Source organism: Chinchilla lanigera, unplaced genomic scaffold (genome assembly GCF_000276665.1).
Source record: "Chinchilla lanigera isolate Chin_1 unplaced genomic scaffold, ChiLan1.0 scaffold00067, whole genome shotgun sequence".
Classification (NCBI taxonomy): domain Eukaryota; kingdom Metazoa; phylum Chordata; class Mammalia; order Rodentia; family Chinchillidae; genus Chinchilla; species Chinchilla lanigera.
The window spans coordinates 11,981,578-11,996,116 of NW_004955468.1; the positions used below are offsets into that span (position 1 = coordinate 11,981,578).

The 14,539-nt window shown below is 51.4% G+C and overlaps 2 protein-coding genes across 6 annotated transcripts in view; one reads left to right on the forward strand and one right to left on the reverse strand.

Moving 5' to 3' along the window:
• Positions 1-378: 378 nt before the first annotated feature.
• Positions 379-9,850, forward strand: Pea15 (phosphoprotein enriched in astrocytes 15). Of its 2 annotated transcripts, none has more exons than XM_013522420.1 (4): positions 379-516; positions 6,274-6,354; positions 7,566-7,721; positions 7,877-9,850. In XM_013522420.1, exons 2-4 carry the CDS (start codon positions 6,276-6,278, stop codon positions 7,939-7,941), a joined length of 300 nt encoding a protein of 99 aa, XP_013377874.1. In that variant the 5' UTR covers positions 379-516; positions 6,274-6,275; the 3' UTR covers positions 7,942-9,850. The 2 variants fall into 2 exon arrangements, with proteins under 2 accessions (XP_013377874.1, XP_005400255.1); XM_005400198.2 differs by having other exon boundaries at positions 383-516; positions 6,274-6,447.
• A 351-nt stretch (positions 9,851-10,201) lies between these two features.
• Dcaf8 (DDB1 and CUL4 associated factor 8) overlaps positions 10,202-14,539 on the reverse strand; it is a 45,763-nt gene continuing 41,425 nt past the window's right edge. For all 4 annotated transcript variants that reach the window (XM_013522419.1, XM_005400202.1, XM_005400201.2 and 1 more), the window contains 3 exons: positions 13,230-13,349; positions 12,695-12,811; positions 10,202-12,138 (listed from right to left, as the gene is read on the reverse strand). In XM_013522419.1, the coding sequence (XP_013377873.1) occupies positions 12,022-12,138; positions 12,695-12,811; positions 13,230-13,349 (354 nt within the window). In that variant the 3' untranslated portion in view covers positions 10,202-12,021. The remainder of the gene's footprint in view (positions 12,139-12,694; positions 12,812-13,229; positions 13,350-14,539) is intronic.

Sequence of the window (14,539 nt, forward strand, 5' to 3'; positions counted from 1 at the left end):
ACCACTCCCCTGGCCCAGACAGCTAGGCAGAGGTTCTCCCCAAATACCAAAGCAAGTAGCTAAGAGAACTCAAACGCGAAGGCATGCTGAATCCCTAAACTCGAATCTACTCTTGTGCTTCCTTGGGGTCCCAGCCACCATGGTCACCCAAAGGTCAGAAGGGGAGGAAGGTGTCCCACTGGCAAAGAATTAAATCTAAAACTTGTTTCGCAGTTTAGAGGGAGAAGCTTCCCTACTCCTTCCCTCAGCCCAACTCTACCCCCACCCTAGGAGCCTTCTAGAACCCAAGCCCCTCCGTCCCGCCCCCTCGCCTCCCCTCCCCCCCCTCCCCGCCCCCCGCCCCTCCCCGGCTCTGACATCACCGGCCAGCCGGGTGGGGTGAGGCGGCGCTGGGCTCAAGCTCGGCTCCGCGAGCGGAAGAGGCGGCGGCGGCAGAAGCCGAGGAGGAGGCTCCAGACGCTGCTCGGGAACCGGGACCAGGAGTGCCCGCGCCCTGAGCGCTCCGCTCCGGAGGCGGTGAGAGGGGCGAGGGGCAGTCGTGCCTTGGGGAAGGGACTGATGTGGGGTCTGGGTTTGGAGGGGTGGCGATCGGGAAGCCGGGGGCCGCGTGGGGAAGCGTGAGGACCCCGCTCTGGGTCGGGCCGCCTGGGGTCGGTCTCTGAACGTGCGGAGAGCAGCGCGCATCTCACGGGAGGTAGCGTGGCTTCCACCGCCCCTTCCACGCTGAGCGGCAGTTTGGGATCGCAGCGGGGCCTGAGGATCAGGATGCAGCCTGCTTCCCGCCCAGCCGGCTCAGCCGGCCAGCTCCGGCCCCTCCCTCCCGCCCTGGCCCTGGCCTCGCCCCCGCTGGCTGGCCGGCGGCCGGCGGCTGTCACCATGTGCCCGCACTCCGGATGGCTGCACCTGGGGGAGAGGTGGGATCCGTGAGAGCTGGGGGAAGGGAGGAGGAAGGAGCTGAGGGTGTAGAGGAATGATGTCTCTAACGTAAAACCTCTAATTAATCTCATTGAATCCGTGTCAAACTGACGGGCACAAGCACACCTGTGAGAGACAGCCAGCACATACAGTGACACACACCCACGTGACTCTTACACACATCGTCTCGCACACACCAGATCACAACTGTCCAGCACTACACACCCAGCTGCCCACAGCAACCCCCAGCCACCTAAGTGGAGTCTTCTGGACTTTGGGCTCAGAGAGACCGATCTGTAGGACAGCTGAGTGGTGGACAAAATGGCTCATTGTCCCCATGTCCACTCTGATTTCCTGGGCAGCTTTAAAATCCTGTGTCACTCTTCCAGGACAAGGAGACAGGAGCTTGACCACTCTTAGCTGCGTGAGGAGGGTGGATCCTGCTTGTGGCCTCTCTTGCAGGTCCAGTTAGAGCTTAGTGTGCTGGGAGGGGCCAGCTTCTGGGCTTCAGAGTGGCCAGGGGAGGAGAAGGGAGTGGAAGAAAGGGAGAGGGAGAAAAAGAATGAGTATGAGTCAGCCAGCATGAAGCTCAAGTCAGAGGGAGAGAGAGAATGAGAGGAATGTGAAGAGACAGACACGGAGAAAGGGACAGAGCCAGAGGAGGACAGAGACAGTGCCAGGGAGCCAGGGAAATGGAGGAAGTGAGAGAAGCGGGTGGTCAGAGGAGGCAGAGAGTGGGCTAAAGAGGCACAGAAAGCAGTGAGGGCGAAGCGAGGAGTTAGGGGGAGTATGCTCGGTGTGCGTGTCTTGTATGTCCAGGTTGTGTGTCTGGCCGCCCGTGGGTTGTCAGAGTGATTAGCATTAATTGCTCTTCCTTAGGGGAAACTGCTAGCGATGCCCTAGGCTGCCAGCCTCCTTACTTCTGTGACACCTGCCCCCATCATGTGTACATATGTTGTCAGGCATGAAGAGGGTCGCAGAATCACAGCAGCTCATTCCCTCACATCCTCACCTACACTGTCAAGATGGACATCCCCACCAAGCATAGGCAGCCAGCCGCTGCATCCTCAGGCCCCTCCCATTAAACGCAGTCTTATCTTTTTCAACAGGGAGGCTCACTCATTCCTAATGGTAGCTCTGAGTACCGAGACAGGGACATGGAGTCAGGGAATCCTGGAGGCCTAAGTGTTTGTGGCTACCACCAAATGGGACAGGTGAAAAAAACAGAAAGGGATGAATGCCCATTAAAAGGACAGGAGGGAAGAAGATCAGGGAGAGACAGAGCAATAGGAGCAGGCCATGTCACATCAGATGAGCACAAACAGAGATGAGCTAGGGAGTCACGGGCCCTGTTCCCCTCCTCACCGTGATCCAGTGCCAGCCGTCTCCCGCTGCCCCTTCTTGGGCCTGTTCCTTCTCTCAGATTAAGAGCTTGAGGCTCAGCCCCTGCCCCCGTGCCCAGGGGTTGTTTGTTTTGCTTCCTGAACATTCTGAGGCCCATATTCCTGCTTCACCTTACTCCTAGGCTGACCCTGAAGCCTAAGAAGCTTTTCCTTCCTTCCTTTACAGGAATAAAGATACCCTGCCCCCACCAAGCTGGATAGAAGCTTGGGAAAGAAATCAATTATGATATTAAAGGAAATAAATTTACAGGACTGCTTCAGTTTGGGGCCCAGATGCGATTTAAAATAGGATAGCTAAAGCCCTACTCTGTCCCTTCCCGTCGCTCTGCTTGTCCTTGACTACTTCCTCCAACTTCAGGCAACACGACTGACAGATTTGAGGGCCTAAGAGTCCCCTCCTGCCCTTGCAGGGATGTCTGGGCCCTTGCAGCTGTGTGGGATGGCCCCTCCCCTCGGGTTTAGGCAGCTGCAGCAGATGTGAGGGAAGGAGGGGCAGCAGCTCCTAATCCTCAGGCTTCCTTCTCCCTCCTTAAATTTACTGCGATTTGGAACCAAATGCTAATCTACTGCGAATTAATGTCAGAATGCACAGAAATTCTCCTGCTGCTGCTACCTCCTCCACAGGTGGTTGTCCTGTGTGCTCTGTGCACTCCCCCACCACTCCTCAGATACATTTTGCCAGGCTTCCAGGCTTCTCAAAGCACCCCCACCCAGGCCTGCCTCGTCCTCCCCAGTGTCCAAACAGCATCACCTGCTATCTTCCCAACTCCTACCCTCAGTATATAGTGACCCCTACCGCCCGTCCCTCTCCCCCAGCATCCTCAGCTAATGCAGTCTTGTGAGGGCTTTGCCTTGGGCCAGTTTATGAGAGGAAGGAAGGAAGGTGTGAGGAAGCAGCAAGCAGTTTACAGAATGAGCTGGGAGGGAAGGGGACTGACTTCCTGGCAACCTCAGCTCCGGTTCCCAGTTCCTGCCCTGGTATCCTGTCCCAAGAATGGCCTCCGCCCAGGCTGCCTGGTGTTCCCCGGGCAGCCCTCTGCACTGCTTCAGAGATCAGGAGGGGTTTTCAGAGCCAGGAGGGCAGAAGACTTCTGCACAGGTCCTGAGGAATTCTAATCTCTGATGGGGAAAGTGACATGGAGGATAAAGGAGCCATGCTGTGCTAAGCCCCACCAGGGCCAGACCAGCCAGAGAACAGTTGATCAGTGAGACTTGAGAGCCACGGAAAAGAGATTCCACCTCCCTGCACCCGGAAGTTCCCTCCTAACTCTCTTGCCTTTGCCTGTGCTACAACACCTGGGCATGGACAAGGCAGGAGATAACTTTGCCTTTCCTGGCTTCCTCAGGGGCCTATCCCTATTCTTTCTATCTCTTCTTACCACTCTCCACACTCCTCCCATCCAGTGGTGTTATTGTCCTGATGACTGGGGGGGGTACCCTGAACTGAGGTTGCTATGGTAACAACAGAGCTGAGGCTGCAGCCCTGGACTCTTCGCTCTGTGCACCCCCTCACCCCGCCCCTTTGCAGCCTCAGTCTCATTCTGATTCCCAGCCCCAGCACTGGCCCTCCCTTCTGTAGGCTCATCTCACCCCTCTGCCTGTGAGCCTGTGGTTGTACACCTTTTTACTTACACACACCCTCAGCTGGTTCAGACACATACAAACACATCCTACACACGCTCACAGCCAGTGCACCCACAGCCACATATCTAGTGCTGCCACACTGGCACGTACCTCCGTTACCAGAACATCCGAACACACCCACTGCCTCCTCCACACACCTGTACACACCCGGGGATCAGCATCCATACATAGGATCCTGACAACACACCTCTCCCCCAGCCACATTAACACTCCTACCCGCATTTCTCCTAGAGCCCTCCTTGTATCTATTTCACTCTTAGAAAGCTCCTACCCACCGCCCCCAGCCTTTGTGGGCGGGTGTGTTACACACATTAATCCCTTTCCACCCACTTCCCCCATAGATCTGTTTTAGATTCAGAGCCCTAAATCTTAACTCCTCCCAAGAGATTTACACACAGACAGACACACACGGGCACACCTGCTTTCCTCCCCCCAGGATTTCTTATATTTACAAACTCTTCTATGTAAAAGCAAGGCAGTCGGTATGACCCGAAATTCTGTCCACTTTTCCAGCTGAGCACTGGCCCCCAGTCTCCTCCACCGGGGCAGGATCTTATTGTCTCTTTCCCATGCTGTCTTTCCACTCCCAGCTTCCCCTCATTCTCTGGACCCCTTTCCTATCATCCCCCTATCATATCCCTCTTTTCTGTCCTCTCGGATTATCAGTAGAGGCGGGGCTGGGCTCCAGAGCCTGCTGCTGTGACCTAGATTTCAAAGCGGAGATGGTTCCTGGTGCTGACAGTCAGAGAGCATTGTTCCTGGCCCAGCCTAGCAGGGCCTCTGCTGGGCCCTTCTGTTTGCACCTGGGTGTGCAAGATGAACGTGCCTGTGAATGCCTGTTTCTTGTGGAGGTCGTGCAAGTCCTGCTGTCTGGCTCATTGTCTGTTTGTGTCACGGTGCCTGCCACCAAGGGAGACTTGTTTATTTTGGTCCAAGTAGGGGGCTGGGAATGGGGACTTCTGGGTCCACACCTCTTATTGTGTGATGGTTTGTCTCTGTCTCAGTCCCCCTTGTAAGAAGTATGGGAAATAAGGGTGTGTCAACATGCCCTCTTTGGTCTGCTACATTTGCAGCCCAATGTTGGGATGATTCGTGGGCAGCCTCATCTAGCTCCATACTTTGGTCTAACTAGTGTTTATGACATAATTTACTTTTAATGCTTGATGTACTACACTTATTAGAGAAAATAAGTCCTGTTTTGAGCTCACCGCTACAATTTCACATTTTATTAAATCCACAAAGTTCATTCTAAGGTCTGACCTTTCTTCCTGTCTTAGCCACAGTTCCTATTTTAGTGGAGGGAAGCCTCGAATGTTCTGTACCTTCTCACCTAAGGATCATGAAAGAAGGATGGAGTGAAGGCCTAGGTGAGATCTGGTCTTGCCTGGGCCCTGTGAGAAGCCATGCTGAAGGTAGTGCCAGCAGGACATTGAAGCAAGAAGGGGTGGCAGTCCCCTTCCTGCCACTCTCCCAAAGCTGCATCTAAACTCCCCTCCCCCACCACCCAGCCAGCCTGGGAACTGGGCAGGGGGCCAGAGCCAGCCGCTTGGTATTCTTGGGCGCGGGGGCTGCAGGCACAGCACAAAGGCTAGGAGACAGGGCTGATTAGAGGCCCAGTAACCATCGAGGGAGAAAATGGGCTCCACAAAAGTGGGGGTTGCCCATTGCTTCCCCCAACCCCAAGCCCTAATGACTTAATAAAAGGCTAAGCATGGAGGGGCCAGGGAACCATCAGACCAAGCAACTAGGCATCCATCCAAATGAGTCCGTAGTGGGATGGTGGGAGTTGAAGTGAGGGACCCCTCCGCTTCTGAGGAAGAATAGACACTAGAACACATGAGCTTCAACCAATCCCTCCAGGTCCTTGTGTGCTTCTCACCGCTACAGCAAACCTCTCTCTGGTTATTGTTTTTCAGTGTTTTTTTTTCTTCCTGACGGGGGGAGGGGTTGCAAGTGGGTGGGGTGATTGGGGGGGGACTTGGAGACAGCGGGTGAGAAAGTAGGGAGCAGGTTGCCATGGTAACCGCCTCCTCAGTCAGGGGAGCTGTTGCCAGGGTTACTGTTGGGGGGAAAGATAGTGGGGGGCACGACTTGTCACTCTAGGCTCCAGTCTGGCTCCTAGCTTGAGTTTCTTCCTGTGTATCCCCATTGCCTAGCCTAGGTCCTCCTTTCACCCTCCAGCCCTGCCCCCCACTCGGTGTTCTAGGCCCATGCCCGGCAGGGCAGAGTGGGAGGTGGGTGGTGTCAGGAAGGGAACTGGACCCTGTACACTAAACTCAGGCTCCTCTCCTTTGTTGCCTCCCAACCCTAGTCATGGCCGAGTACGGGACTCTCCTCCAGGACCTGACCAACAACATCACACTTGAAGACCTGGAACAGCTCAAATCAGCCTGTAAGGAGGACATCCCCAGTGAGAAGAGTGAGGAGATCACTACGGGCAGTGCCTGGTTTAGCTTCTTGGAGAGCCACAACAAGCTGGACAAAGGTGGGGGCGGGGCTCAATTCATTCAGCAGATAGAGATGATCTCGAAGCTCTCAAGCGCAAAAAGTGCGCCTCTCTATGATGAGGCAGAGTAAGAGTCGCTTAAAGAGACATGCACGGAGCTCTAGTGCAGAATTCACACACACATTTTTCATTGTGCTCCTTGTCAGTAAAAAATGTTTAAGTACTATATGTTATCACATATATAACAGAACCCAAAATAGAATTTAGAAGTGGCAAAATTTAAAATAAAATCCAAGCTCTAACATTTTCTTACTTTTAGACAGTATTGCTGGGGCAGGGGTCAAGGGACTAGGAATAGAGCAGTCCACCACAGTGTGGGGCTCGAGGGAAGAATGAAGACTTATGATAGCTCTGAAAGCCAAGTGGGATTCTCAGGCAGGCTCCAAAGGAGGGCTTGCTAGGCGGAGGACAGTCACAGAGGTGCGAGTTTGTGGTGTTTCTGGAAAAGCAAGAGTCCTGCTCAGCTTGATGGGCACACTGCGTATGTTTAGAAGTAGCTGGGAAGTCAACACTGTTGCGGAAGGCCTTCGGTAAGAGAGTTCTGAAAGAAAGGCAAGTGACTTCCGGGCCCTTCATATAGGTTACTCTGACTGTAGTGGGTGACAGGGAGGAAGGCTGCATGGAGAGATTATAGTTAGGTTGTATCAGCAGTCAGGGTAGGAGCCACAGCAGTAGGTCTGAGGGCATCTGTAATCAATGGAACTGACCAAGCCGAGGAGATCTTTCTTCTGGCTGCAGCTGTGCCTTTCCCATGTACAGCAGCCTTTCTCCAGATTGTCTGGAGGCCGCACCCCTCCTGTCCCACATGTGCTACTGGGAATTCCTCCCGATGTTCAGTTGGAGGAAAAGAAGAAAAAGGACAGGGTGGGGTGTGGGTTATGTGGACAACAGTTTTCCTGGAACAGTACTCTTGGTGGGGGGCGCTTAGCTTCCTTTTCCTGGCTTACTAGTCCCTCTTGTGCTGCTGTTGCCCTCTCTAGTAATGTGAACAGCTCAGGCTTGGTTCCCAAACACTGGTCTGGCAGAACAGGGGGAACTGCCTGTCTGCAGACCCTGTCTGCAGCCCGGGTCTGACCCACCTTCCGGCCTCTTTCCAGACAACCTCTCCTACATCGAGCATATCTTTGAGATTTCCCGCCGTCCTGACCTACTCACTATGGTGGTTGACTACAGAACCCGTGTGCTGAAGATCTCAGAAGAGGATGAGCTGGACACCAAGCTAACCCGTATCCCCAGTGCCAAGAAATACAAAGGTGAGAGGCCAGGGCTTCAGCGTACTTGCACCCTGCCCGCTCCCCTTATTATTCTTGGAGTCCATGCATTTGGGGAGAGAGGAGGCTGATGCCCAGTGGGCCTGCCGGTGTCTCCACAACCTCCATCCCTGGACACATCCCTTTTTGCCCCCCAGACATTATCCGGCAGCCCTCTGAGGAAGAGATCATCAAATTGGCTCCCCCACCGAAGAAAGCCTGAGCAAAAGGGAGGACGAAGAGGAAGGTTGGACCTTCATCGGACCACTCCCTTCCCCATCCTCCATGGGAGGGGGCAAGGGCAACCCCCCATGTACCCACTTACTAACCTGGTCCTAACCCCCTTACTGTGCGCGTGTGTGTGCGTGTGCGCACGCTCTGGCTGTCTGTCTATATGTCTAACTCATCTAGTTCCTCCTCCTCGTGAGGGGATGGGGGTCAGGGGATAGGGGGGTTTAGTTTCCCCACCCTAGGGGAGAGATGGGGGCTATTTCTATGCAAATAGAAATTGGCATATTCCTCCTACTTCCCTTTCCTCCACTCTCCCCTCACATCTTTAAAGTGTGGAAGCAGAAAAGACCTGCATTTTCCTACATTGAGGAGCTGAGGTGGAGGTAAGGTATGGGAGAGGTGGGCAGATAAAAGGAAAAGCAGTGGGAAGGAAAGGTGAAGAGTCCACTAGCCCCTACACGGAAGGGGCAAAGGAAAGCCAGGGTTCAGTATTTGTGCCCCTTTGACCGACTGTCTGGAGTTGTTTCCTGCTGCTCCTCCCTCAGGTTGAAGGGCCTAGGTGACAGCAGGTCCCTTTTTATGCCCTTCTCATGGGCCTAGGATAGGTATGAGCCAGGGATCTAATGAGAGCAGCCCACTGGATCCTTTCCTGGTCCCAAAGATCTAATCCTATGGAGCAGCCAGCATTTGATCCCTCCCTACTCCAGACAATGCTGGGAATATGCACCACTGAGCCTGAATTGGGGATGCGGGCAGAGAGGGGCCCTTTTCCACACCTTTAGTCCGACTCAGACTGTTTGCATATATTAACCCTGAACCTAGGGAGATGGAGAAATGAGATCCATAGATTTTAACCTAAACCTGCCTCCACCATAGGGTTTCCACGTGGATATTACAGGCAACCTTCTCTTTGCTTAGTCTGGGACACTCCTAAGCCAGAAATAAGTGAAATTAACCAGTGTTTTCCTTTGCACTGATCCCCATCCCAGTTCAATCCAGGTGGGGGCTTGCTAACCCTTCTCACTTGATACCCTGGCCTCTTGGGCTTGTGGACACCTCCTAGCCAAATCACTGGAGTACAGTGAGTGACCCCAGCCTCCTGCCTGTCCCAAGACACCCTTCCCCACCCTGACCGTGCTAACTGTGTGTACATATATATTCTACATATATGTATATTAAACCCGCACTGCCATGTCTGCCCGTTTTTGTGGTGTCTAGCATTAACATTGTCTAGGCCAGAGCGGGGGTGGGAGGGAGTGCCACAGTGAAGGGAGTGGTGGAGTCAAACTGCTACATACTCCAAACAGAGAAGAAAGCCTTCCAAGACAAAATCAATAACAAACATTAAATTTACATGCAGACTCAGAGACTGGAGAAAGTTGAAGCTAGGAGTTACTAGGATGCGGGAGCAAAACTTGATAGTGGGAGGGGAGGGCTGGCTGTTCAAGAGGGAAGCCAGACTGGTTAGAAAGCGCCCTTGACTCCTAGCCCAGACGTCTTGCCCATCCCCTCTGGCCATTGCTGTGGACACCTGCCTTAACAAACACACCTTGAGGACTCCACTGTTTTGCCTTAAAGGACCTTCCCAAGTCTCACCAGCTCTGTCTGGCTTCTCCCTTAAGAGTACTTATAAATTGGCAGTGGGAATGAGGATGAACTGGCCTTCCATTTGGGGTATTACATGAGAGCAGGAGTAAGAGAGAATAAGTTTTCCTCGGAGAAGAGAGGGTTATTTTCAGCAGTCTAGTAGTTTCTCTCTGTAAGGCAAAATAATCTAAAAAGACTAACCTGCCCTCCCACTCTCTGTACTGCTGTGAGGTTGCCCCTCTCCTGTGCTCCTCTGTCTGCAGTGTGCACGGCCTTGTTCTAACCCTGGAATAAAGGTGACTGATTGTACTGTACTTGACTGATTCTAGAATTTCTGTGATCAACCAGGATTTTGGAGGCTTTGAATATCCAGAAAGGGAGGGGAAACAGTATTTATCCCCTACATCCTTCTTTGCAGTCTATAACAGAGGCCCAGAAAATACCCCAAATAGTACCCCCACTTAGTCCTTGTCTCCTGTGTACAGTGAATGGGGCCTATTCCACTTACAACTGTCTCCATCTGGCTGAGCCCTGAAAACAGGGTGATTCCAGACTGAACTCTAAATTTGATAATCACCAGAGGGGGAGGGCAGTGCCAAGCACCTGTATTGGAAGGAACAAAAAAAAGTCTGTCGTGAATGAATGGACCACGTATCACACAGAGCAGCAGTCGGTAGGGGAAAGCTTTACTGAGAAAATACAACAAATTCCAGAGTGCATGGTTTTCAGCTTACTTCATCACCCTACTAGTCATAGGGACACAGACCACGTAATCACTACACGTTCCCTACCTCAGGAAGGAAGTGCAGTAACTAACTTCTGGTCTGAGAGCTGCTAGGAAAAGGGGCGGGAGGAAGGAGTATCTGGGAATACCATCTTCTCACTCTTTCCCCCTCCTCCTTCTTGGCCTGGGTTTGTAGAATCCAACTTTCCCAGGATGCTAAATTCCTGACTGGATCTTGTATAAGATGGGGGCAAAGAAATAGCAGCAAGAGCATTTAAGAGCAAGAATTCAACTGGGACTTTCAAACTCACTGACCAGTAATAAAAACAGCTGTTCAAGCCCCAGCCACCAGAATCAATCCTTAAATTATTGACATGTCCACAATCCCAGGATCTCAAGAGGTTGACAAGCATAAAGACAAACCCAGGAAGTTCTTCCTTTCAGTCTTTCATTAGGAAGGGTGCTAGTACGTAGAACGGGATGGCTTTTTAAAAAAAATCAAGCAGCTAAAGGTCAAAGAAAGTGTGTACCTTCTATCACACACAGTACCAGGAGAGTCTGCCATGGCAGTGTCCTTCCTGAAGTGCTTTATAGACAGGCCAGCCTCTGGTTACAACAGCCATCCTGGGAGCTTCCCGTAAGACTGAAGGAGAGGTAGGAGATCTGAGACAGTTGAATTGTTTTTCCCAACTCCTCCACTGAGACAGTGAAGGGCAGAAGTGAGGGTTCTTCCATTCTTGAGCCTTCCAATACCGAAGTGTAAGCCCCACACTTTACTGGCCACTTGTAAAGGGGAAGATGGCCCCCGGTGTGACTTCTGTATCAGTACTCTCGCTCATTCTTCCTTAAGTCCCTTTATTGCATTCATAGAGAATATATAGGTATTTAAACTTTGACAATAATTTTAACTTGAACATCCAAGTTTGACTTGCTTTTTAATATATTTATAGATATAAAATTAGGCCTCTTAACAGTGATAGGGACAGGGAGATTGCTGCCACCAAATAATTTTTTAGAAAAATAACGTAAGAGGTAACATCCTTCCTATTCTTCCTCTACCCCTGCCCCTCCTTCCACCTCCTCAATCTCCCTCACCAGCCCTATTTAGGGGCTGATGGGATGATGAGAAAAGAGTGAAGGATACATAGTCAAGTGCAAAACACTGTGGTAAGTACAGAAAATGAAGTGCAGAGGACAGTGAAGAGTGCGGGACGGTTAGGGGCTCTAAGGACTTCTCAGAAAAACAGGAACCTGGGATGGGGTTGCTGGTGCGTGGCGGGGGAAACCAATGAAACTATCACAGACTTTAAAAAAAAAAATAGTCAAAAACCTAAACCAAAGAGAGAGTGACACTCCTATTCTCCACTCTGGCCCCTTGGTACTGAACAACCAGTTGTTCCCCCCACAACCCCTGCAAAAGAAACACGGGAGATTATAAGAAAAAAAAAGCCCCATTCCCTATCCTAAACCAGTTAATAAAATAGGCTTTCTCTCCTCCAGAAAAAAGGCTTCAGGGAGAGGCAATTTCTGCTGAGTCCTTTGCATCTCGCCACAAAACCCCATGGCAGGGCTCAACTCCCACTCCTAGGTGATCTTTGTTGGTTCATTTCTCTCTGGTCTGTCCTCCTGGGATGTCTTTCTTTTATCTAAACAAAAGGTCCAAAGTGCGTTTCTGTTGAATGCAAGGGCCCAGGACAGGAAAGGGGTGCCCAGGCAGGATTGGGTTGGCAGCCCCAGCCCGGCCCTCCTAGGTGTGAGGCCTCAGGATGGCATGCACTGGACCCGGTCCGGGCCTTCCTCCTCGTCCGAAGTGTCTGAGGAGCTGGGAGACTCATCAGAGTCCGCGTCTGTGGCCCCAACCCCAGGTTCTCTCCAGCGCTGTGGGATGGGAAAGCCTTATTAGTAACTTCCCTGGAACAAAGACAAGCCTGTTAGGTCTTAGCTAGGCCAAGAATCAGAATTTTTCTGAAAGGGCCAGATAAGTAGATATTTCAGGCTTGTAGATCATAAATTCTCTGCTGCAAACATTCCACCCTGTCATTGTACCATGAAGGCAGCCACAGACAATACAGAGAATGGGTGTGGTCACCATTTCCAATACTGTTTTATTTTCAACAACTGGCAGTATGCCAACTTCCAGCTTGCCAATCCCTGCCCTCACCTCTTATAGCATGACAGTAAGCACAAATGGATCACCCGAAGACTGACTCCTCCCCTTCCTTCTGCAGTTAACTTTATGAAGATGCAGGTATGGTGACAGAGAACAAGACGCCTTTCTGCTGGTGCCTCTGATGGGGATAGGGACGGTGGATGGGAAATCCAACCAAGACCACTTGATTCCTCCTCAAACTATGAGGACAGGTGCACTGGAGCTTTTTCAACCTCTCTTAAGTGGGTCATTGCCCTGGGGAGTTCACTTCCAACCCCAGCTTACCCGGTGATGGCGTCTCTGTCTCAGGTGATGCATAAGGAACCAGAGCATATGGCTATCGAACAGGTCAGTGTGGTGCAAACTATCTTCATCACGCTCTCGCTTGTTCTTCTTAATCACCTGGAACCCAAAGGGGTTGGGGGCAGGGATGGCAATGAATATGGACCCTCAACCTAATCAAGGCTAGCGTTCTATCCCAATAAAACTTCCCCTGTGGGATGTTAGTCTTACATGGAGCTAGATTAGATTAGAAAAGGATGCCCAGGCTTGCCACTAAAAAGATGGGATGCTTTAATATAGAATAATTTTTCTTGAAGATGTTCCCTTACTCCTATTCCAGGACCAACTAGAGGTATGTCAAAGCAGACCCCCACCCCCTGCAGCAAGGCTGTTTCTGTAAAGGCAATGACAAAAATGTAGAGGAAAGAGCTAGAGCAATACCTTTGAAAAACTAGGCAGCAAGTTACTCCTATGACAATGAAGAATCCTAACAGTGAGTGGATAAGTAGAAAGAAAAGAACTCCAGCCATCCACTTACATCCTTTAACCCTGTCAGCTCAGTGGAAGCCTCAGCGGTGGGTGCCCAGATCTTCACATCGTGGTCTAGGCCACTGGTTGCCAGCACAGGCAGGTGAGGGTGGGGCTCAAGACAGTTTACCTGATTGGGAGGAAAGGAAAGCACAGGATTAGGGCTATGTGGGAGTTGGACTTAAAAACCACTACTTACCTTGAGCCAAACAAGTACCCTCCATCAGGACTGTTGCTGGAAAGGCAGGCCTACCCATCCTGAGCCCAGGCTAAATTTAGGTACCCGCAGGTAGAGGAAACACTGGCCACAGACTGAGAACAAGACCAGGAGCACCTATCATTTCCTATGTACTGGTCAGGAGTGGCTCCATCCCTAGACACAGTCCTAGGAATAGGTTAGTGACTGGCCATGCTTATTGCTGGTTTCACAAGAAGGCTATGAGGTCCAAATGACCTCATTTAGTCCAGATTCTAAAGCTCCAACTTGCCTGAGGCTGGGGAGAAAAAAATCTCAGGGGCTTTCATCAAGTGGCAAATAAATTTTAAAAACTGAAGGAAGCAGCAGCTGCCATGGAGCCTCCAGAGAATAGTCAGAAAACAATTACAGTCACCTGGCACTGTTTACTAACGGGAGGAAGGCAGAGGCTGGGACGAAAAGGCTGACCTAGAGAGACAGTAATGGAGGCTAGTGTGTGCTTAAAAACCGTATATACCTCAGGGACAACGTCCTGCCAACTGCCCTAAGAACACAGTAAACTCAGCTACTGAAGAACAATGAGTAACAAGGCAGCTTCCTAAGGCCCTCCTCATCAATTCCAGCCACTCTCAGCACATTCACTGAATTGCAGAAAAACCTTGGCTGTTAGGCCTTTGGGCTTAGGCAGCTTCCCTCAGTCTCAGAGCACCATGCCCCCTGCTGGCCGACATGGAAACATGAGCTTCCCCGGCAGGGCAGGGTACTTCCGTCCCCACCGGAAGAGCCAGTCCCAGATTTAGCTGCTAAAGCATTTTTGGCCTTTTAGTCAGATAAACATCAAATAGTAAAGGGTAGCTGCAAGACTGCTCTCTAGTTCAAGACAATTGGCAAAAACCTCTTCCACTCCTCTCTAGATCAACTTCCCCTGTCTTGCTTACACACTCCAGAAAGCTGCTGAGAGGGTAAAGGCAGGCACTGAGAACAAAGCCAACCTGTAGACTTCCAACCTTCTTTGACTTCCATTTCACAAATAAACAAATGCTCAGAGAAGACCGATTTTTAAGTCTGAGTCTATGAGTGAAGCCGAAAGCCCATTCTTTTTCCCTCTCCCATTTCACACTTCA

What these genes read in the sequence shown, in the direction of transcription:
- Pea15 (XM_005400198.2), top strand. Translation starts at nt 6,276, where the DNA reads ATGGCCGAGTACGGGACTCTCCTCCAGGACCTGACCAACAACATCACA. An exon ending in CCACAACAAGCTGGACAAAG is followed by an intron (nt 6,448 to 7,565) that starts GTGGGGGCGGGG and finishes GCCTCTTTCCAG; the next exon opens with ACAACCTCTCCTACATCGAG. An exon ending in CAGTGCCAAGAAATACAAAG is followed by an intron (nt 7,722 to 7,876) that starts GTGAGAGGCCAG and finishes TTTGCCCCCCAG; the next exon opens with ACATTATCCGGCAGCCCTCT.